General features: G+C 37.1%; 1 protein-coding gene across 1 annotated transcript; it reads right to left on the bottom strand.

Moving 5' to 3' along the window:
- Positions 1-7,902: 7,902 nt before the first annotated feature.
- On the bottom strand, positions 7,903-20,897 carry PDK4 (pyruvate dehydrogenase kinase 4). Its single transcript, XM_023226628.2, has 11 exons — positions 20,542-20,897; positions 19,394-19,535; positions 18,057-18,128; positions 17,132-17,316; positions 16,886-16,972; positions 16,356-16,433; positions 14,040-14,116; positions 12,117-12,215; positions 11,808-11,918; positions 11,401-11,514; positions 7,903-10,177 (listed from the first exon to the last, which is right to left on the bottom strand). Exons 1-11 carry the CDS (start codon positions 20,669-20,671, stop codon positions 10,037-10,039), a joined length of 1,236 nt encoding a protein of 411 aa, XP_023082396.1. The 5' UTR covers positions 20,672-20,897; the 3' UTR covers positions 7,903-10,036.
- Between the last annotated feature and the right edge of the window lie 1,245 nt (positions 20,898-22,142).

Genomic DNA, 22,142 nt, shown 5'->3' with positions numbered 1-22,142 from the left:
ATGATTTTGAGCTTAAAGACATTTGAGATTTAACTAATGCAGAAGGAAGTTTTCTCAGAGTTTTCCTTATTTGACTAAAAGCAGGAAATTTTGAAAAATGAAGACTGCCACAAATCCCCTCTTTCAGCGAAGTTTTGTGGTCATGAAGAAGATAGAAAATGGGTGCTGAGATCAACCTGGACACACAAATCTTGCTCTGTTAGTTTCCCCCACTTGCTGACCATTTTATGGTTTGCTGCCCTGGGAATCCAAAGACTTTTCTCTGTCTTGTCACTTTCCTACAAATTTATTTATTTATTTATTTAAATGCAATATAATCTCAAGTTCTAAGCATCCTTTTGAGTCACTCATCACTGAGTTTTCCTCTGGGACTGTATGAGACATGTGTTAACACACTCTGCTTTTTATCTTATTAATATGTCATTTGTCAGTCCAATCTGCAGGGCCCCAGTCAGTGAACCTAAAATGGAAGAGGAAAAAGGTGTTTTTGGTTTTTCTCCTCTACACTGACATTGGTGGATTTAGAAAAAAGGCATGTAACCAAAGTTGGGCATAGTCATTGTCCTGGGGAAGCTATTGTCATCTTTTCCTCTTGGAGAACCTTTCTGATGATCAAATAGCAGAAGGAAGTGAAGAAGCATGGGTATTTTCATGTTTCTGCATGGTTAGGGATTTTGGGGCAAATTTTACTGGGATTTGGGTTCAAGGACAAGCCTTGAAATTTAAAGATAACTAATAAGATAGTAAGAGACTTGCCTCCCTAGAGATATGTTTCTATTTCAAGAGGTGATGAGAAAATATGAGAAAAGCTGGAGCATGAAGACATTCCAGGGGTTGTAAAACAAGGAGAAACTTGTCTTATATTCCCCTATAGACATTTACTTACATGCCAAAGAGTTAGAACCCAGGATCCTTCCTATTCTCTTCCAAAAGTGCGTTTGTGTACGTTAGGAAGCAAAGGCTTCTTTCTCTGTCTCAGAAGGGAAACAGGGAGATAAGTGTCTCTCTTCTATAAAAACTCTCAGATTCTTATGGGATTCTTTACCTATAGTACAGATCCCGGCAAGTATAAGGTGACATCTGGCTTTCATTGCATTACCTTATAAGGAGGAAAGTTAGGGTTAAGGGGAGCTGATGCTATTATTAGTATGAGTAAGTACAAATAATTTGTCCCTGCCCCAGAAATCATGCTTGTATTCTCAGAATCATGAATAAATATAGATATTAAAACAATAGTATTTGTATATTGAATTTTTATGTTCACAAATAGGCTACAATGCCCTTGGATGTAGGAATCCTTGTAAATCATTATGGAGCTCCTAGTGCCTGGAAGCATGTGGTACTTAAATCTTTGTTAATGGCTGGTTGAACAGGTAAGTGAATTGTCTTAGTGCCTGAAGAATAGGTAAGTGTCATTCAGTAGAATGTGGGAGCTGATCTAACAACCCAAAGCTGCTGATGGCTTTGCAGTTAGGTAGGGCTTTCTTGAAATATTTGTCTGAAGAATCCCAGCGACCTAAAGTTGGTGGAATTGAGTGAAGTCTGATGAGGCCAGTAAGGGCGTTCCTCTCCCCTGTAGACTAGTCATGGATTACTCATTTGCATGGCCTCGGGCATTCCGCTGCCTTGGTGCTGTCCTGGGTGCATTCCTTGAAGGACTGTTTCTACAGAGCAAAGGCTCTGGAGTGTATAGTGCCTTAGTTCCCCAATCTCAGCTCTGTCTTTTGATAGGGCCAGTTTATTCAACTTCGTTGTGACTCAGTGTCCGATCTGTAACATGGGTGGGATAATAATACACAGTTATTGTAAGAATAAAAGGAGCCAATTTGTTCATAGGAGTTAACATAATGGATTGTTGTGATGAAAAAAAAAGTAGTAATTTCTTTTTCTTGTTTTCTTTATTTCTTTATTTTTGTTGTTGTTGTTGTTGTTTGTTTTGAGACGGAGTCTCACTCTGTCACCCAGGCTGGAGTGCAGTGGCCGGATCTCAGCTCACTGCAACCTCCGCCTCCCGGGTTCAAGCACTTCTCCTGCCTCAGCCTCCCGAGTAGCTGGGACGACAGGCGCACGCAGCCACGCCCGGCTAATTTTTGTACATTTCAGTAGAGACGGGGTTTCACTGTGTTGCCCAGGATGGTCGCAAACTCCTGAGCTCAGGCAATCCGTCCGCCTTGGCCTCCCGAAATGCTGGGATTACAGGCGCGAGCCCAAAATCCTTAGAAAAATACAGGACACATAAGTTCCATAGATTTTTTTTCTCATTTGCTATTCAATTTAAAAAGGTTTCAGAGAGAAAATTTAAAAAGGTTTCAGAGAGAAAAGAAAGTCTGGTGAAGCCAATTTCTATTTTAATACCTGAAAACATATTTTATGGCTACTGAAAAATATAGTTCAAAAGAAATCAAATCAACATTATTGTCTCTGGTTAAGAAAGCTTTTCTTTAAGTATTATGACAAGTTTTATCCCTAAAATAATTTCCCCCAAATTAGTGCATGATAAATGAAGATTCTGCCTGAAACTATCTGAATTACATAAAAAGAATAACATCAGATTCTACATAAAATGCAAGGTATATTTTTAGTTACAAAGAACTATTGTCAGATATTCTAAGAAAAAAGTAAGAAAATATTTTCTACTTTCTAACAAGCCGGGGTACTGTTTTCAAAGCTTTCAAAGAACCTTGTTTTTTTGCTTTTGTTATCTTTCTAAGGTCCTACTTTCACAAGATGAAATATGATATTTAGAAGGGGAAAGAGGCTGCCTAGGGAACAACTGAAGCCTAATTGTTACTTTAATGGCTTAAGCCTCCTTTCATCCGCTAGACAAACAATTATTGAGAGTGTGCTCTGGGCAAAGTGCTGTGTTAGGCTGTCTAGGTATATATTTATAACGTGTAGTGAGCCAGCTTCTCCTCTGTGTTCAGGGAGGTGCAGCTTTGCAGCGCTCTCAAAGGGACCTAAAAGAGTTAATAGATCTCATTAGGTAACACATGGCACCACCATCCACTCAGTTTTTGGTTGGATAGCATTACTGAAGAGGCCAAGGTCTCGGTTTGATCCCTGTCTGAACAGGTTTCAGCCTTCCTCAGCAGTTTCAGGTCACAGACCATACTTTGATCTAAAAACTGAACCCAAGAGTCACAAACAAGCAATAGGGTGTATTAGAACACATTTGTTACTATCACTGATACATTGCATGCTTACACTGTGTGACTTCCTGTCTTAAAGATCATACTTTATTTTTATTGCAATCAATTCATTTGTTTAAGAACTTAATATATGGATCCAGTCTCTAATGCTTAAATAGCATTATTGATAAAATAGCTAATGTGTATATAGTATTTCTTTCTTTTTTGTGTGATTTTTTTTTTGTTTTTTTTGAGACAGAGTTTTGCTCTTGTTGCCCAGGTTAGAGTGCAATGGCACGACCTCAGCTCACTGCAACCTCCGCCTCCCAGGTTCAAGCGATTCTCCTGTCTCAGCCTCCCGACTAGCTGGGATTACAGGTGCCAGCCACCACACCCAGCCAATTTTTTTTTTTGTATTTTTAGTAGAGACAAGGTTTCACCATGCTGACCAGTCTGGTCTCGAACTCCTGACCTCAGGTAATCCACCCGCCTCGGCCTCCCAAAGTGCTAGGATTACAGGCGTGAGTTATCGCACCCAGCCATATATATAATATTTCTTATGTGCCAAGCACTGTTATAAATACTTTATGTATATTAGCTCATTTTAATTTTCATGACACCCCTATAAGGAAGAAGCTATAATACTACTCCCATTTTACAGATCGGAAAACTGAGGAAGAGAGAAATTGTGTAACTCCCAATAGCTATGAAGTGGCAGAGCTGGGATGGAAAGCTAGGCAGTCCAGCTCCAGAGTCTACATGTCTGACAACTACGACACTTGGGTGCAAATCCATTGTTTCAACTCATCGATCAATATATATCAATGCTCTCTTTGGTTATCTGAATATTACATTCTCATTTCAGAAAGTTGTACTAATTGCTACACTGTATTTTGTAAATGAACTGACAATATACATGGTCTTGAGATTTTACTCAACAGGGCAATTTGGATCTTTTTACCATTCTATTATCTCTTTGATACCTCAGGTGCCACATCTAGACATTCAAACTATCTTCAGTTGAGCTCCCATTTACCTTTCCAACTTTCTCTCCAGATACTTTCTTCAAAGTTCTTCTTTCCATTTTCCATACATAAATTGTCTTCTTTTCACCTAGTCACTTTAGTCTGAAATCACTTTTATTTCTTTAAATTTTTTATAGTAATTCACTTGAGTGCATTAACCTGGCTCTCTATACATAGGTATATATATTTTATGATAGGTATATACATATATAGGTATTATATATGTATTATATATAAATATATATGGTATGTATACCATATATTATATGTAAATTTATATATAAATATATAAATACATATATGGTGTGTATATATATAAATATATATATGGTATTATGGTATCTTCTCTATTGTTGCCTTGGAGTGTTATAAAAATCCTTGGCCACAATTTAAGTTCTTACATGTTTGTATCTTGACTCTTCAAATTTGCAATAGGATGCTAAACTCCTTGAGGGCAAAAACCTTGTATTAAGCCTGAAATAAAAGGTTTAAATTAGTGTGTGTATATATTACAGCCATGATCCATCTGGAAACAAGCATAAATCCTTCCCAAATTGAAAAAGAAATGCTGAGGGCCATTAAAAAGTACTAAGATGGATGGCATTGGTCTTAAGTCAGTAGAATAAATTGCTCAATTAGAGATTATTCCATTGCTTTTCTCTGTCTTTCCAACTCATCAAAAACATATAAATTATGAAATGCTTTTTCATATCTACTATTCGCAAGACAAGCTTAATGTCATGGTCTTTACGTAGGTATGTATAACTCAGGGTCCTAGATTGCAGGAAACACACAATCTAGTTGGGCTTGTGGACTTTATACCTATCTATAACATGTAACTAGCACCCCTAGTTATTATAAGTATTAAAATTGTCCTGACCATGTGAGAGTTTACAAGAGGTTGGCATGCCCAGTCCATGAAGGCCAGATTTAACCTGGGCCCAGAAAATTGTAAAAAACAGAGAACAGAGGAAGGGTATTTCAGGTAGGTGTATTTACAATGAGCAAAAAGAAACATGTTTGTTACATGCTTAGAAAATAGTATTCTGAATGGTTCAGTAATGGAAGATATAAATTGTAAGGCTGAAGTGCATAAAACTGTAAATATCATATACATTTCAGATTCTTAGGCCCTGGGAAGCCGGTAAGGGATTTTGAGCTTGGCAGTAATATTATGAGAAGGCTGGTTTAGGAGAATGAATCTGGCATTATAGTGCAGGTAGAATGAAGAGAGATTGGAGGCAGGATATTTAGTAAAGAATTACTAGAAAACTTACATTCAGAGACTTTAGAATTTGGCATGCCTTTCTTGTACAAAACCCATTTAGGTAGAGGAGAAGACTGAAACTCAAATATGTAAAGAGAATTGCATAAGAATATGATAAAATATTTTTGTTTTAAAGTCTATTTCTGTTTTTAATAACCAATTTATAATAAAAATCATCATCTTTAAAAATGAACTTAAAAGAAAAAGTTGAATCAAGGGCAATTCTACCAAATATCTATCTATATTACTATCTATCTGTCTATATTTGGGTAGAAACATAGTAAATAACATAGCTATATGAAATGGATAAAAACTTAGATTTTGCCATTCAATAGACTATTTGTCTTAGATATTAAAGCATCCTTTTACATATATGGAAAACAGTATGCCAATAAATAATTTCTAGCTATATTGCATTATTTGACAACCAGTCCTGTGTAATTTCCATTACATTAATGGTAGCAGTAAACATGAAAATGATGTCTCATGATTCGTTGATGAGCTTTATTATATTGCTGCTGGATTTATTATTAAGGTAGCTCACATCATTTTCACATCATTTAATAGATTCAACATGTTTTCAAGGTTACTGACATTTCTGCTGGTTTTGAGTGGCTTTTAATGTTTATTTGCACTTGGGCAGGACCTGAAAAATCCCATCAAAAGACAGTTATTCATTTCCATGAAGGAGCCATGATGTATGGATGGTAATATGTTTTCATCTGAGTCCAAGGTAAACACAAAGCAAGAACACTCATAAAATATGAAGCCCTGGCCCATTTGCTCAAGAAATTTCCTTAGTAGTGATAACATTAGCCATTATTTAACTTCTTGTGATATATGTAATAATTTCACAGCCAAAGGCCACCGATGGAAAGTGACATTAAACAAAAATGAGTTGCAGTTTAATTGGTTTGGAAACATATCTCAGAGTGTCTGCAATATTATAAAACTTCTTTAATACATCTTCCAGCATGCGATCTTATAAACTTTGATGTACTATTACTTAACACAAAGTTCCAATCTATCTATCCTTAAATGCAGGGATACTGTTCTACAGCCAGAAGTTTATTCATGTGTTCATTTATGTATTTAGGCCGTGAATGTTTATTGAGTGCCTAGTAACTGCGATATAAGGTAAAAAAAGGATAAATGTTTAACAAAAAAGACATATGTGGATGGAATGCTAATGAAGATAGAACCCTACTGCTCTAGGTGTTCATAGTAGGACTCAGTGACTTCTTATATAGACTTTTATGAAATTATAAAAGTCTCTTAATTCTTCCACCAGGACAGACCAAGATGATCAGGAGATTTCACACACATTTTCAGTGTTGGTATACATCTAAATGTAAGTGCATCCCTGAAAGTATAGTAGGAGAATAAAGGAATTATCGCGGTTGATGCCCAGTTTACTAGCTCACAATGATCTCTTTCTCTCTCTGTGCATATGCATTGGTGGTTGAGATCAAACACTATTCCTAGCCAAATGTGGAATTTGAGAGAAATGGTCTAAAGATAGTTTTGGTGGCAATTTGGCCCACTTGATTGTACTTGAAAATTAGTTTCCTTTGGAGCATACACATTGACTTGAGTCAAAAAGATATATGTGTGCAGACATGGAGAGTTGTAGGATTCAAAGTTTTACAGTTATTAAGAGAACATGAGTGAAGATTCTAAGACTGTGGAGTGCACTAACTCCCTACCTCCCTGGCAGCTTGGTCCAAGAAACGGTACAGCTAGATCTTGTGCGTGTGTGCAGGTGCGTGCTCCTCTTAGCTACACATGGTGCAGTGCTTCCTCAACAGAAGCAGAAAAAATGAAGGCAGTCAAGGAAATAGAGTCTCACTGTCAACTTCACTAAAGGTATTTTAGTAAAATGTCAACCTTACTATAGGATTTTTAGGGTCTAATGCCTTAGGCTAATGGCATTTTTGATTCAAATATGATTATTTTGACAAGATTTGTAATTTAGTTATGGCAAACTCATTCCACTGTTATCATTTAATTCTAATCTATTTTCCTCCTTCTCTTCCCTCCTTCACTTCCCTCCTTCCCACCCCAGCCCCCCATTTGTAGAACCTTGCCAATAAGGGCATTAGGAAGGTGGGCAAAGGATGTTGTCTAATGATAAAGTAGGATTAAAATAGTAAAGAAAAGCACTAAAGACAGCAAAGATAATACATACCACAATTTAACGTAGTAATTTCTATCCTATTTCCACCTTACTATTACTCTGACATTTAATCCAGAAGTCATTGGGAACCTAAGTTATCTAATTATTTTGGTACTCCATTGTTTGTATGCAAACCCAGACATAAAATGAAACCTTAAATTTACAGAAATATGCAGAGAACATATGCATTGCAAAAATGATTATTGTATACAAATTTATAGGCAAACACACCATTGTACTGTGTTATCTTAACTCAAATTCTTAGTACCTTGAGGTAAAGTGAGAAAAGAACTTTAAAAGACAATGTCTTCTATTATCATAAAAAATATTTATTATAAAAAATTATCACATTTCTCTGTACATAGCATAAAACACAATGCATACATTAATAATTTAAGTGGGCCTGAGTATTCAGTATCCTTCTACTAGAAACCCTGAAGCTCTTCCACAGATTTCACAAATACCAATGTAGATTATTTCTATTTTATCAAAGTCCATTTGCACTGTTAATGTAATTGAGATACTAACGTTTCTTTTTTCTAGTGTTTTAAAGATAGTTCACGGTGTTTGGGTTAATTAATCAACTGATTTAAATCTTTGGTAAATACAAGTATTTACATGCAAATATGTTTAGCTCAAATTTCAGTAAAAAACTGAAATGACAAAGAACCTGCTGCAAACTGTTTTGTATAATCAGAAACGCGAGCTGGACTCTCACCATTAAGAAATGTTACAGTCTAGGGCTTCTGATGATAAAATCTGAAATCCACAAAAAAATAGTTGAGCTTCTATTACCATTACCAGAAGCACCACAACACTAGGCCACCACAAAATTACACACAAATGTCAAATTCAACATATAAACCATACTGATTATTTTACAATGCAGAAAATCCTCCTTTTTTTCTATATGCCAGTTTAAATGTTAATTGACACAGATAAGTTTACCTCATAAAAGCCTACTATCTTGTAAGAGTGAGAGCCATTTAAAGAATCCATACTGCTTTCAAAAACACCAGCTCTTTTCCTCTTGCCAATGACACATGCATGAAAATACAGACTTTTTTTTGAAATAATTTGTGGGGAAAATAGAAAAGTGCCTGCCTTCTGCTTCCCTCTCTTCCTATATCCTTTCTTTCCTTCCTGCCTTCTTTCATTTTTCCCTTCCTTCTTCTCTAAGAGTATTCAGTGCGACTGCCTGCCAACCTTCAAATTATACCTTAACTCTCCCAAAAAATACCATATGCATTTCAGGTGTCATTCATTAGCTCTCAGTCACAAGATTCACAAATGAAAGCATGCTCACATGAGAATCTCTTACGTCCAGGCTATTTGTTTTAAAAAATCACTCTAAAAGGTACTTAAATTCTAATGTTCTTGAGTCATTTGAGAATTAGAAATTTTTAAATAGACATACTAATGCTGGAGTGTACAGAATATAATTAAATATATCAAAAATACATCTTTTAAGCCTAGAAAATGGATGCCTCTGGATTACCATCATTTCAGGACAGTGAAAAGCCCTTCCTACTGAGTTAGGCTCTGAACATGTGATTTCTTTCACTAACACTAGTTTTTCCAATCTGCTGATTTATTTATAAACAAAGCAAAATAAGAGATATTTTTGCTGTTACTTTGGCAATTCTCTCTCCAATCCCCAACATCCTGAGTTCAGTGCACATCTAACAATTCACTCAAGACCAGGCACCTGACAATAAGTGTTCACTTAGCGTGTAAAGTAAACAGGAAAAGCAGCAGAATAAAGGAGCTGTGTTTTTATCAGCGGAGCCTTCCTTCTGAGATTTTACATAAGTTGATGCCTTCACTGCAACCTTGAATAAAATGTTTTGAAATTTGAAACATTTGAATAAAATGTTTGAATGCTTTGAATAAAATTCCTCCTCTTTCAGCGTAAACCTTATTTTAGTCACCAGCCTTTCCTTCCAGAGCACATAAATATGTTCAAAATGTACATTTACATGCATTTCTAACCACATAGTGTAAACTAAATTTTAATCCTTTGCATGGCAGGAAAATGCTGGTATTCTGAAACCGGTATCTTTTGATGTGAACAAGAGGCCTAAAATATTAGTCTATTGAAACTGCTAACCGCCATCTTCACGCTCATTCCCTTTCTCATTCTTGTTATCAAAAACAGATGGAAAACTGAGACTTATTTCTTTGGGATTTTATATAAACTCATGAGTTATTCTACATAAAAAAATAAGGAGCTGACCATCTGTTAACTCCTGTAGTCTTGCACTAAGTTCTCCTGGGTCACAGAAACAAGCTCCAGTCCTCATTGGATCAGTGTTCTGATTAAGGAGTTTTCGTTGCTGTTGTTTGTTTTGGAGGAAACAAGGGTTCATATACAAACATTCAGGAAGCAGCACTGGTGCAGACCCACTTTGATCCCATAAAGTGTCCTGAGTGTCCCTCTTCACATGGCCGCTTCTTTTGCCAGGTTCTTTGGTTCCCTGCTTGGGATACACCAGTCATCAGCCTCAGAGCTCATCTGATAATGTTTGAAGGCTGACATGTTAAAGACTGGAAGTTTTTCTATAGACTCAGAAGACAAAGCCTAAAAGAAAAGGGGGGGAAAACATGAGACCAAAGAAATTATGCATGGCATAATTTGCACTTGAAGTTATTATTCAAAATACATTCAGAGGTAAGTATCCAAACACTCATATACATTCATTTAGTTGATACAGTAATAAGAGCACACTGGTGTCTGCACTCAGTCTATTGCTCTTTCTCAATAGTTTGAAGGCTTTTGCTCACTTAAGAAGTGAATGCATTAACTGTTTCAGGTGATCAAAGGCCATATGGCAAGTAATTCCAGTGCAAAAAATGGGAGCCTGAAAGTTTAATGTTTTAGTTGCTAATATCTGTAAATATATTTTCAGTTGAAATAGTTGGCAAATGATGAACAGAATCAAGACGGTGCTCTTAACAAAGAAATTGAGGCTGTACCAGAAACAGAAAAACATGCACCAAGTGTTATTTATTTTTTTTTAAATGAAGTCTAGCTCTGTTGCCCCAGGCTGGAGTGCAGGGGCACCATCTCGGCTCACTGCAACCTCTGCCTCCTGAGTTCAAGTGATTCTCTTGCCTCAGCTTCCTGAGTAGCTGGGGTTACAGGCACCCGCCAACACGCCCAGCTAATTTTTGTATTTTTAGTAGAGATGGGGTTTCACTGCGTTGGCCAGGCTGGTCTACCGAACTCGTGATCCACCCACCTCGGTCTCTCAAAGTGCTGGGATTACAAGCGTGAGCCACTGTGCCCGGCCAACATGCACCAAGTTTTTAAGTTCAAACAGTGAATGTCTGGCACCCGACTGACAGTCTGCGAACAGTCAGCTTTCCTTTCCCAAGATTTCTAACAAGGTCAGCTTAAGGTCCTGAGTATCTTGATATCTGTTATTTTTTCAGGCTGGAACATTATTAGCATATACTTCCCACAAATCTAAGTAAAATAAAAGTACAGCTACTCTTACAGATGCCAAAAGGAGTTGCCTTAAAAAATTTGCATTAGCATGTCCTCATTCTGAAACTTTGGTAATGTATTAACACTTCTCGGGAAGCCATTTTGCTTCACTTGAGGCAGGTAGTATGGGCCAGCTTCCTCTTTGGTAAGTTATCATATTAAATAATGTACACACACCCAGAAACAGAATAGAATGATCTGTGGTCATTTGCATTAACTCAGTTTGGGGAATTCACTCTGGACCATAGCACTGAGGGCTGTAAAAGCAGCAATGGTTTTAGAAATAGGATTTTGCTATTGAATTCAAGGGATACCTTTAAGTAGATGATAGCATCTGTTCCATATCCTGATAAAGAGTAGAGATTCAGATCTCCTTGAAAGTACTTGGCATAGAGACGAGAAATTGGCAAGCCATAACCAAAACCAGCCTAGAGAAGAGAGATGTTATCAGGTAAAGAAGTGTACGTGATCATTGAAATACAAACAAATAGGAAATTACTGTCCTCACTGATACTAATGTCCTAGAACCTAAATAAGTATCTTCTACTTCCAATCAGACACCCCTTGTTTCACCACTTGTAGCTTGCTTTATCATGCATTCTCATATCCTTCATGTCTAATTTTACTAAATTGATGAGCTTGTCTAAATAATCCCTTGCAATTCTTGCTGTATGTTTAGAACTGGTGGCTGAGATCAATTTAGCCAAATAATTGTTCTTACCAAAGGAGCATTCCGGGAATTATCCATCACAGGCGTTGGTGCAGTGGAGTATGTATAACTAAAGAGGCGGTCAATAATTCTCAGGGGAACACCACCTCCTCTGTCTGAAATCTAAAACAAACAAACAAGTCATCAGAGCCACACATTAAAAACAATGTCTATTTGTCTAAATAAAAATGGCTTTCCTTCATTTAAAAAGCACCTGGCATATATGACTGCTATCTATTGCAAAAAGCAGAGAGCTTTATTACTATTGACCCTATTTAATTCTCTCAAGAGACACCCAAAAGAAAAACAGAGAATGGTTACCTTAATTGTAAGGTCTTCTTTTCCCAAGACAACAATCACCTCAATTGGTGTAAGGGAAGGCCGATTTTCCTGGTGTTCAACTGTTGCCCGCATTGCATTCTAAAGGAAACCAAACCGTAAGGAATTCAATGGCAGAGGAATGAGGGACAATAAATATCTGTTTTTTAAATGTTTAAAATAAAAGTAGCACAGGGAGGGTAATTCAAAGTTCCTATTTTTTTAAGTTAGTAGTAAAACAGCTTTGTAAATAGCCATTTATGAATGTGTCATGTAGGATGTATAATGAAAAATATTCATTTACTGTGTAATATAGCTCCTGGGAGTAATGTCTAATGGAAAAACAATTCTGCTAGCTGTCAAGTTCTTATTTGTAAGCTTAATTTAAATGTGGAAATTGGTTTTTATAGTCCATTTCCTAGCTCTCCCTTTTCTGTCTTTCCATTACATTTTACATCCAAGCACCAAAGACTATTATATAACAAACGAACAGTGAATCACTGAACCAATTTATTGGCTTTTATAAAACTTGCTGTGAAAAGGTTGTTACTATTTAAGAGGACAGTTGATAATTCTAAATTAAATTTCAGTTTGCATTTGATTATCATCTAACTTTTACCAGTGATGGCAAAATAACTCTATGAGTTGCATCATTCAACTTAAAAATAAATCAAATCAATGAAAAAGTATCCTTTGTCCTTTAACACAGAGCAAACTAAAAGAAGTTTTCAGTCTATTGGCTGAATATCATACAGATAGAGTCTTGGTTTTCTTAACCCATTTTCCTTTCTCACCACCTATCCGCTTTCTGCTTTCTGGTTTTTATATAATACTAAGTTCTTGTCATTAGCTGGAGTGAAATAAAGTAGATCAGATGTTTGTAGTACAATCAATACCTCACAGCAGTAATATTAGAATAAGTTAGGAAACGGGAAGTTCTGGAAAGAGTTATGTCAGAATTAGAGCCAGATTTCAGATTTCACTTTTTTTAGCCTTCCTTCTCTCTGATTCAGGGGACTCTTGGGAAGCATCTAAAAGCTTAAGGTGTTTTTCTATTTTTTTGGTTTAAGTTTAACTTGATCTTAATTTAATTTGATCTTAGGACGCATGAAAGGATTTGATTCTTAGCACCTGGCTGCCTCAGACCAGTAACATCTGTACCCTTTGAGAGCTTGTTAGAAATGCACATTCTCAGACCTAAAGAATCAAAATCTCTGGGGTGGAGCCCGAGAATCTGTGTTTTAACAAATCCTGCAGGCAATTCTAATGCACACTACAGTTTGAGAAGCACAGCTCTACCAGCCTGCTAGGAAAAGCATGCATTTGGACCAGCAGCATCACCCCTTAGCTTATTCAAAATTCAGAATCTCAGGCCCACTCTAGACTTCCTGAATCAAAATTTTCACTTTAACAAAGTCCCCAGGTGATTCATATGCACTTTAAAGTAGATGATTGAAGGAAGTACTGACTTTGCTCTGAGCACATTCTGGACTCTGAATGGGGCCATGCCACCTACAGGAATTCTGGACCTGAACCTCTGAGTTTGGAGTTGGACCAGCCTGTGGGGGTGGAGGTAACAAGGCCTCATTCACTGAAACATTCACCCCATGACCTCTCTTAATGAATGAATAAATGACTGGCGCTTTGATGGACACCTGAAAAAATAATAGGAACCTCCTCTTGGCTCTAAAGCCTTGACACATCATGAATTGTATGATACATTCTCAAATACGTGTTGATGCTACAATGAGCTACATGTACTTTGTCAAACATTGACTGTGTAGTTACTTTCTCCTAGGAGCACTAGAAGCATTCTTGGGAAAAGATATTGAGGCTCCTGTTTTGTGGCACATAATAAAGGAGATAAAAATATAACTGTTAAACCTTTTTAAAAGGTAAAATTTCAATTATTGTGAAGTATCGTACCTTAAATAGTTCAAAGAGCATATGATGGAGGTGAGAAGGAACATACACGATGTGGATTGGTTGGTCGGGAAATTTTCCTAGAAAAATAAAATTCATGAAGATTTTGTAAACAAATACTTCACTAAAATAAACCACCACATTCATGTGATTGACATTTTAGACTTCAAGAGGGTTGGCATATTCTCTATCTTCTCCCTCCCCAAATCCTCCCCTAGAAACTTCTCGCTTAAACAGTAAATACTACTGGCTTATATACAAAATTTTATTGTAGTTGCTACATAGTACTCTTTGGTTAATTGTTTTTTTGTAGAGATGGGGTCTCACTGTGTTGTCCAGGTGAGTCTGAAACTCCTGGCCTCAAGCGATCCTCCAGCTTTAGCCTCCCAAACTGCTGGGATGACAGGCATGAACCACCTTGCGCCATATGATTAATTTTTGTATTTCTCCACAAATGTATGAAGTTGGGTAAGTGTGGAAGAATAGTGCTATAGATTAGATTTTGTGGATTATTTCTATTTTCACCATTTTTGTACTGGACAATTTCAGAGTCAAAATTATATGTATTTTAAGATAGAAGGGAAAAACTGTGCTTATAGCATAATATTGAAATTAATGCTAACTATAATTTTCATATTTTTAGTGCATGGTAAAATAATACACCTGATTTTTCTTGTTTTTTTGTATCACCCAAACATTAAACCTTATATGCTAAATATGCTCAAATTTTACCAAGAGGATAAAGAAAACAGAGAAACAAAAACCTCTTAATGCTTTTTGAAAAGAAAAATAAAAAGTAAAATAAAATTAGAAAAAAAATAAAAGAAAAATAAAAGTATTATTCTTCAGTATTCCAGGCCTTGGCAAAGTTTGAATCAGAAAACACAAGGTCTGGTACAAGCCCCTGTTTATTTTGTCCAACAGTTGGAGCAGTTTATCTACCAGTATTATGCAACAACCCTGTTTATGCTCAGAGTTATGTTCCATTCTTTATTTGCTCTTCTACTTTTAGTTTAGTGTTTACTTACATTTGCATGTCCCTAATCTGTTAGGCTACTCTTTGAGCAACTTGATTTTAACTCTCACCATAAACAAAAACTGTTGCTGTATAAATATTACTTGAGAAAGATGTTTACTTTAAATAGAAAAGAGAAGTAACTCCAATTTAAATATACTGTTTTAAGATGCAACTATTTACCAGAACAGAATGGGAAGGGGTGAAAATAGTGCCTTTCATTCATCATGTAATCACTCCAGTCATTCAGACAGTATGGGAAGACCTTGTCAGAAATGAAGTTTTGTTTGTTTGTTTTTCTGAGACAGGGTCTCACTCTGTCACCTGGACTGGAGTGCAGTGGGACAATCATGGCTCACTGCAGCCTTGACTTCCTGGTCTCAAGTGACCACTCCACCTTAGCCTCCTGAGCAGCTGGGACTACACATGTGTGCCACCATGTCTGCCTAATTTTTACTTTTTGTAGATACAGTGTCTCTCTTTATTGCCTGGGCTGGTCTTGAACTCCTGGGCTCAGGCAGTCTTTGCACCTCGGCCTCTCAAAATGCTGGGATTACAGGTGTATGCCACTGAACCCAGCTGAGTTGAAGCTTTTTGAAGTATGTTCTTGCAATTATTTTTTGTATTAGGGTGGAGGCATTTAACATGAGATCTACCCTTTTAACAAAATGTTAAGTGTACAATACAATATCGTTAACTATAAGCACTATGTTGAACAGCAGAACTCTAGGATTTATTCGTCTTGTATAACTGAAACTTTATATCTGTTGGATAGCAACTCCCCATTTTCCCCTTCCTCACAGCCCCTGATAACTACCATTCCACTCTGCTTCTGTGAGTGTGACTATTTCAGACATCTCATGTAAGTGGAATAATGCATCTGTCACTGGCTTATTTCTTACAGCGAAATTTAAAGTATTTTTGTTTCCAGGTCTTATGGGTAACCTCTTTAAGAGGATATTTCCACAGCTATATCCTCCCTATTTCTGGTCTCCTTATCCCTCATATTCTACAGCAAGTAATCTTTCTTTGATCTAAGATATTGGAAAAGAGTTGTTACTTTAATCCCATATTATTTGTTCAAAACATTCTTCTTTATGAATCCTCATTAGCAACTGAATGGGCAGAATTGGAGCCTTCCAGTTGAGACAGTTAAACAGAACCTTGTCTTCAAAAAAAAATGTGTACAAACTCTAGGCAAGAGAAAAAAGGAACACAGAAGTTGCTTTATATTTACAAAAAAAATCGTATTAGGAGAATACAGAATTTTCCATAGGTTAAAATATATTTTACTTAAAACTTACCATTCACTTGTGTGAGCTTTAATTCTGGAGATGTTAAATAATACTGATCACAGAGCATCCTTGAACACTCAAAGGCATCTGGAATAGAAGTTGTTTTTTATAACTATGAAATGAATTTATGCCAAGTACAGTTCTCAATTAATCTTCAGTGTCTGCATCACCCTAATATAAAATATGCACTGAAGTACAGGTTTATGTATATAAAAATATATTTTAATATTTTATTGAAGAAAAATTAAGACAATGTTTGCATTGCAGTTTTAGCAATACAAATATGTGCACTTCAGAGATTAAATACAATATATAAAATATGGCATGTTAGTCACTTATATTTAGATTTTTAAATAATATTTTAAAGGAATGTTTATACTGCTGACTCTCAAAAGGAAAGGACCTTGAAGATAACATTTATAAAATAAAATGGAACACTCTGTGAACATAAATTCATTCGCAGAGTCACCTCAATTATAGATATGTCAATCATACAGTGTACATTTTCAATAAGGGAAATGCAGAAATATAGAACATACCTTGGACCACTGCTACCACATCACAGTTAGGATCAATGCTTCCAATGTGGCTTGGGTTTCCTGTCTGTGAGTCACTAAATATAAGAACTGTTGAAAAATAAAAACAAAATATTGTTATACAATTCAGGATAATGATTAGTACTACCACTGAGAATGTGACCTGCTGATTAGTGAAACATCTAGTTATAGTATGCCTTATATTCTACACCCATGTCTATATACCATGATCATGATGAGCTAACTTACTGTGCTGGTTCATCAGCATCCTAGTAGAAATACGGTTCATGTAAAATCGATCCAAGAAATACTGAAGATTTTGATTGGTGACTGGGTCAACTGTACAGGCATCTTTATACTCTATGATTCCTTGTGCCATTGTAGGGACTACATTATGGTGTCGATTTCGAACTTTGATGAGTGTATCTACAAAGCTAAGCCATAATATTTATGGTTAGTAAAAGTTCAAATACATTTCATTCACTTATACTCCTTAGGTTACTTCACAGAAGGCTAAATATCTTTTTGCATTACTCATGTGAACAAATCAAATGATAAAACGTTAGTCCTTTATTGTAATCTCACCACAGATTCTTCCACTAGAGGAGATACTTTCATAAGCAGACTCATTTTGTTCCTAGCTTATATGTACAACTATTAGCCTTATAACCAATGCATTCATCAGATGTGTTCATTAAGTCTTCTCTTTATAAAATAATGATTAATATCTAATATCATCATTCTAGAGATGACTCTAGAATGCCATTGTAAAAAACTTTCAAAATTTCTTGTCAGATTTGGAAAAGATTCTTATTTAGGTAGCTAGCAACTATCAGTTACTCTGAAAGAAAATGTTTAATCTCCAATGACACTGCAATGTATTAAAATTATGTAAAGGTAAATCCTCCTGCTCATCTAATCATTGGAGTAAATTTATAGTAAAAATAGGTCTCCCTAGGGGCAACAAAAATGAGTCCCCTTCACACTTAGCATCATTTTCAATGCCATATTTCTTCACTTCTAAAAAACCAACAAGCCAAAACTTGTCATGTGTAAGGGGGTAGTGATTTATTATTCAGAGCTGAATTCCTTTAATTTAGGTCTAAAAATATCTTAGGAATTTGTCTGGAAAGAACCAAAGTTTTAAACATTTATTCTAATGCATAGAGCTTACTCTGATAATGCTTTCTGGTCATCTGGGCTTTTCTCATGGAATTCCACCAAATCCATCAGGCTCTGTATATACCTGTGAAGAAACAGGTGTGCTTTAAGTTTTAAAATTAAGAGTCAGATACAAATGACTGAAAATAGAATAACTTTTTCAAATAATTTTAAAAGAGAAAGTAAGCATTATGTTCAAAATTAGAACTTTCCTGCAGAACATTTGGAAAATAATAAAAATTTAAAATGCTATAATTTTTAATCCTTGACTTTCCAACTTAAAATTTAATGCAAAATGTTTCTTTAACTATTTCAGGTCAGTATTCAGTTTCCTGACTATTTTATTTGGCAAATATTTTCATTTCTTCTAGCAATAATACTTAGAAATAACTTTTTTAAAGCTTTTTATTTTTTTCTACTACATTCATTCATAGAAAAGTATAAGTCTTGACTGCAAAAGTAAATACTACAGATTGAATATGTTTTAGATTGTAATTGTCTTATAGGTATATAATACATGTATTTCTTGAATCAATGAACAAAAGGCTGTGCAGTCAGTGGGTTAAGATAAGGCTCTCATGCATGTCTGCCACCTGTGCATATCCAAAAATTTGGATCCAAAAATTCTGTGATCCAAAAATTTGCTGTTTTGGGTTACCTACCATCTCTAAGCATCAGTATCTTCATTTATAAAATGAGATTATAACAACTGACACTTACTGACTGTTGTCTGTGTGCCAGCTGCTGTCCTAAGTGGGTTTTTTTTCTTTTTTTATGGATTATCTCATTTCATTACACTCAAACATCCCTCTGAGGCATATACTTTACTCTCCTTAATGAAAGATGGGAATAATAACTCAATGGCATAAAGAGTTTAAGACACTTGCCAAGGAGTCCACAACTAGAAGTGACAGAGGCAGGATTTGAACCCAGAGCCCACTCTGCCAATCACTTTGTAAGTGACAAAGATTAGGCCTCCCCTCAATAGTAGTCATTTGAATTGGTTTCTAGGCATAGGATTTCTTTTGCAATATCAAACTCTTTTATTATTGAAAGTACTCTTGTATAATTGAAAATTAAAATTGCATGCCAATTATTTTTCCAATTTATCCTAGAACTCAAAATTTTATTATAAAGTAGTCGACTTTTTCAGGGTAAAAATGTCTGTTTATAGTTTTATAGCTTCCCTAATGATAACTTATCCTAAATTAAATTTAAAATCCCTACATCTTTCAAAAGTAATTACCGTTCAGATCACCTGTTTTCCAATTATGATGTTAACATAGTATAAGAATTCATACCCGGGTAACTGTTTCAAAACTAGAGACTTCAATAAGGTTCACCACTTACCAGCTTTTAACCAATTGCACTGAAGAGGTATTTATTAATTGGGTCGGGAGGATATCAATTTCCTTCAGAATGTTGGCGAGCCTCACAGGCAATTCTTGTCGCAAAAATGCAAAAGAAGTTCTTTCACATGCGTTTTCTGAACCTATAATAAACGAAATTAATTTAGTTTTTGGGAAAAAGGTGTGTCTAAATGATATATCTAAATAGCGTTAACTATCAAATATTGAACACACATATATTATAAAATTATATTTCACTCTCAGTTGGGTTACTGTTAATCGATAATTTGGGGCGATTGTCTTCTTAATTGACTATCTCTTTTCTTCCTATTTTCCTTCCTTTCCTTTCGTCTTTCCTTCTTTCTTTTAAAAAGTGACCAATACAGGATAATTATTGTCTTCTCTTTTTGAAGAGGATTCACTTCCAAGAAGTAAGAATATCCCACAGTTCTTAGCATTTTTGAAAGACTGCAGGATTCGGTCACACCACAATGTCAACAACACAACATCCTTTAATGAGTGTGGACATGAAAGATGGGGGATAAGAGGCTGGAGTGGGAGCTGTAATATTTCCAGAACAGTGATATCACATTTAAACCCTTGAAACTTACCTTGTAAGATTACTGCAACAAATGTGTAAATATTTCAGCAATAATGCAAATATATGGAAAGCTATAATGATAAACAGACAAATCTGTAGGGATGCAGAGAGCTGTACCCTGTGGAAGGATGACGGTGGCCAAGGAATAAAATCTATTAATTTGAGGCTATTTAATACCATTCAGCATCTTCTCCAAACAGTACTACGCTGTGAAGGAGGGGGAAAACTTTCCAGTCCATTGTTAAACGGTGACCGAAAGCAAAAAGTAATTTGACTGGAAGAACGGGTCAGAAAGAAGAGTGTGCAGATGAAGTCAAAACTTATCCAGTGTCGGCAGGCTTGCAGGTGACCTTGACCTGGCGGCATCCCTGTCAGAAAGTAACCAAATCTAGGAAAAGGAAAGGTGTGCTGTCGTCGAGGCTCCAGGGCTCAGCAGCAATGTGAACCCTAGTTATTTTAGCTTGAGCCTAGCCTCCCTCTCCCGAGGCTGAAAGTTAAGGCAGTTCCCCATCCCCAGGACCCAGCTTGGGCCTTGTGTCCCCTCTCACCAAAGTCCAGTAGCTGCTTCATGGACAGCGGGGAGGGGCTGTAGCGCGAGAAATGCTCGACCTCTCGGGGCACCAGGCCAGCGCCGCTGAGCGAGCCAGCGCTGCGCAACACGAAACGGGCCGCCTTCATCTTGACGCCCACCCGGCCTTGCAGGGACTGTGGCTCGCTTGAGGGGCGAAGGCTGCTCGGAGCAGAGCCTGGTTCCAAGGGGGCACGGCGCGTCCGGGCGAGAACTGCAGGTGCGCTGGCTGTCTCGTGCGCCCCGGCCTGGGCTAGGGTTTGAGGGTGCCGCGGAGTGAAGAGGCTGGGCAGCAAGTCGGGGATGCAGTGGGTTGAAACTCAAGTTCGCGTCTTCCCACCAGCCGCCGCCGCCCGAGGTTTTATTTGTCTCCCCGCACTCTCCCACCGAGTCCCAAACAGGAGGAGTCACTGGAACTTGGAGAAGCGTCCTGAACTCCAGGCCGCGCCAATCAGATCAGAGAAAGAGCTATGGGCCCCGCCCTCCTGGCCGGGGTCCCGGCAGAAATGGCCTGACACGGTGACCACGGAGTGCCCTGGCACCGGTGCCCGCGGCTGTGAGGGGAATAGGGTGGGAAGAACAGGGAAGAGGAAGCAGAAGCAGGTATCTGGGGCAACGTGGGCTTAAGATTAGCCTCTTGGGACAGGGCTCCAAGTCGCGTGGGCTGGGGTCCCGCCCAGGCTCGTCCTTGTTTACAACTCAGAGGCTGTTTCAATGTCAAGTACTCCTGGCAACAAACTGTTTCGAAGAGTTTGGGCTCTGAGCGCTCATTGGTCCTTTTTCAGAGCAGGGCTTTTACAGTAGCCAACAAGCTGCGTTCAAAAGTATGGGCTTCTCTGCCACTAGACAGAGAGAAAGGAATAAACAACCTAAAGACGTGTGCCCCCACCGCCTCCGCCCCTTTTTCTTCAGAAGAGACCGGCACATGGCAGGAACTGCACGTTCCTTTTGCTGAGACTTGAGGGGCTGCCCAAATACATTTACTTTTTCCTGTGGTAATAAAAGACCACATCAATTCCTTCTTCTCCGGCCACACATTCTTTCCGTTAGGTTTAGTTCTATTAATTAAAAACAAAATTAAAAAGGGATCAATTTGTCAGTTTGCCTTACCTTTTGCTGTGATCAGAGAATTTGTTCACTCTGACCTGTACGAAATGTCCTTACTCCAAATCTGTATCTGAGACATTCCACTCTACCCTCAAATATCTGGCACAAGCTGTCTGCTGCAAGAAGTCTTCCTTGATTACTTGTCCCCACTTCTTCCAAATAAGGCCTTGGTCTTTCATGATATTATTCTATAGCTATTTATGTTTTTATATTATCCCTCTCTGACTACCCCTTTCCTGAAAGAGATCAGGGTAGGGACCCTGTCTGATGCATCTTTGTGATTTCTACTTTCTCACTACTCAGTATTTATTAAATTAATGACAGTGGTTGAGACACATTATCCTGTCATAAAAGTCTCATACTAACCTCCATTTCCTCTCCTGACACTCTTAAAAGGCCTAGGGAATGAAACCACTGTGTTTGGGAAAGTTGGGAGTAAGAGATTTGGTTACAAATGTAATAGAATGGGAACTA

The sequence above is a fragment of the Piliocolobus tephrosceles genome, chromosome 8, assembly GCF_002776525.5.
Source record: "Piliocolobus tephrosceles isolate RC106 chromosome 8, ASM277652v3, whole genome shotgun sequence".
In the NCBI taxonomy this organism is placed as follows: Eukaryota; Metazoa; Chordata; class Mammalia; order Primates; family Cercopithecidae; genus Piliocolobus; species Piliocolobus tephrosceles.
This window is presented reverse-complemented; position numbering and strand designations above follow the sequence as displayed.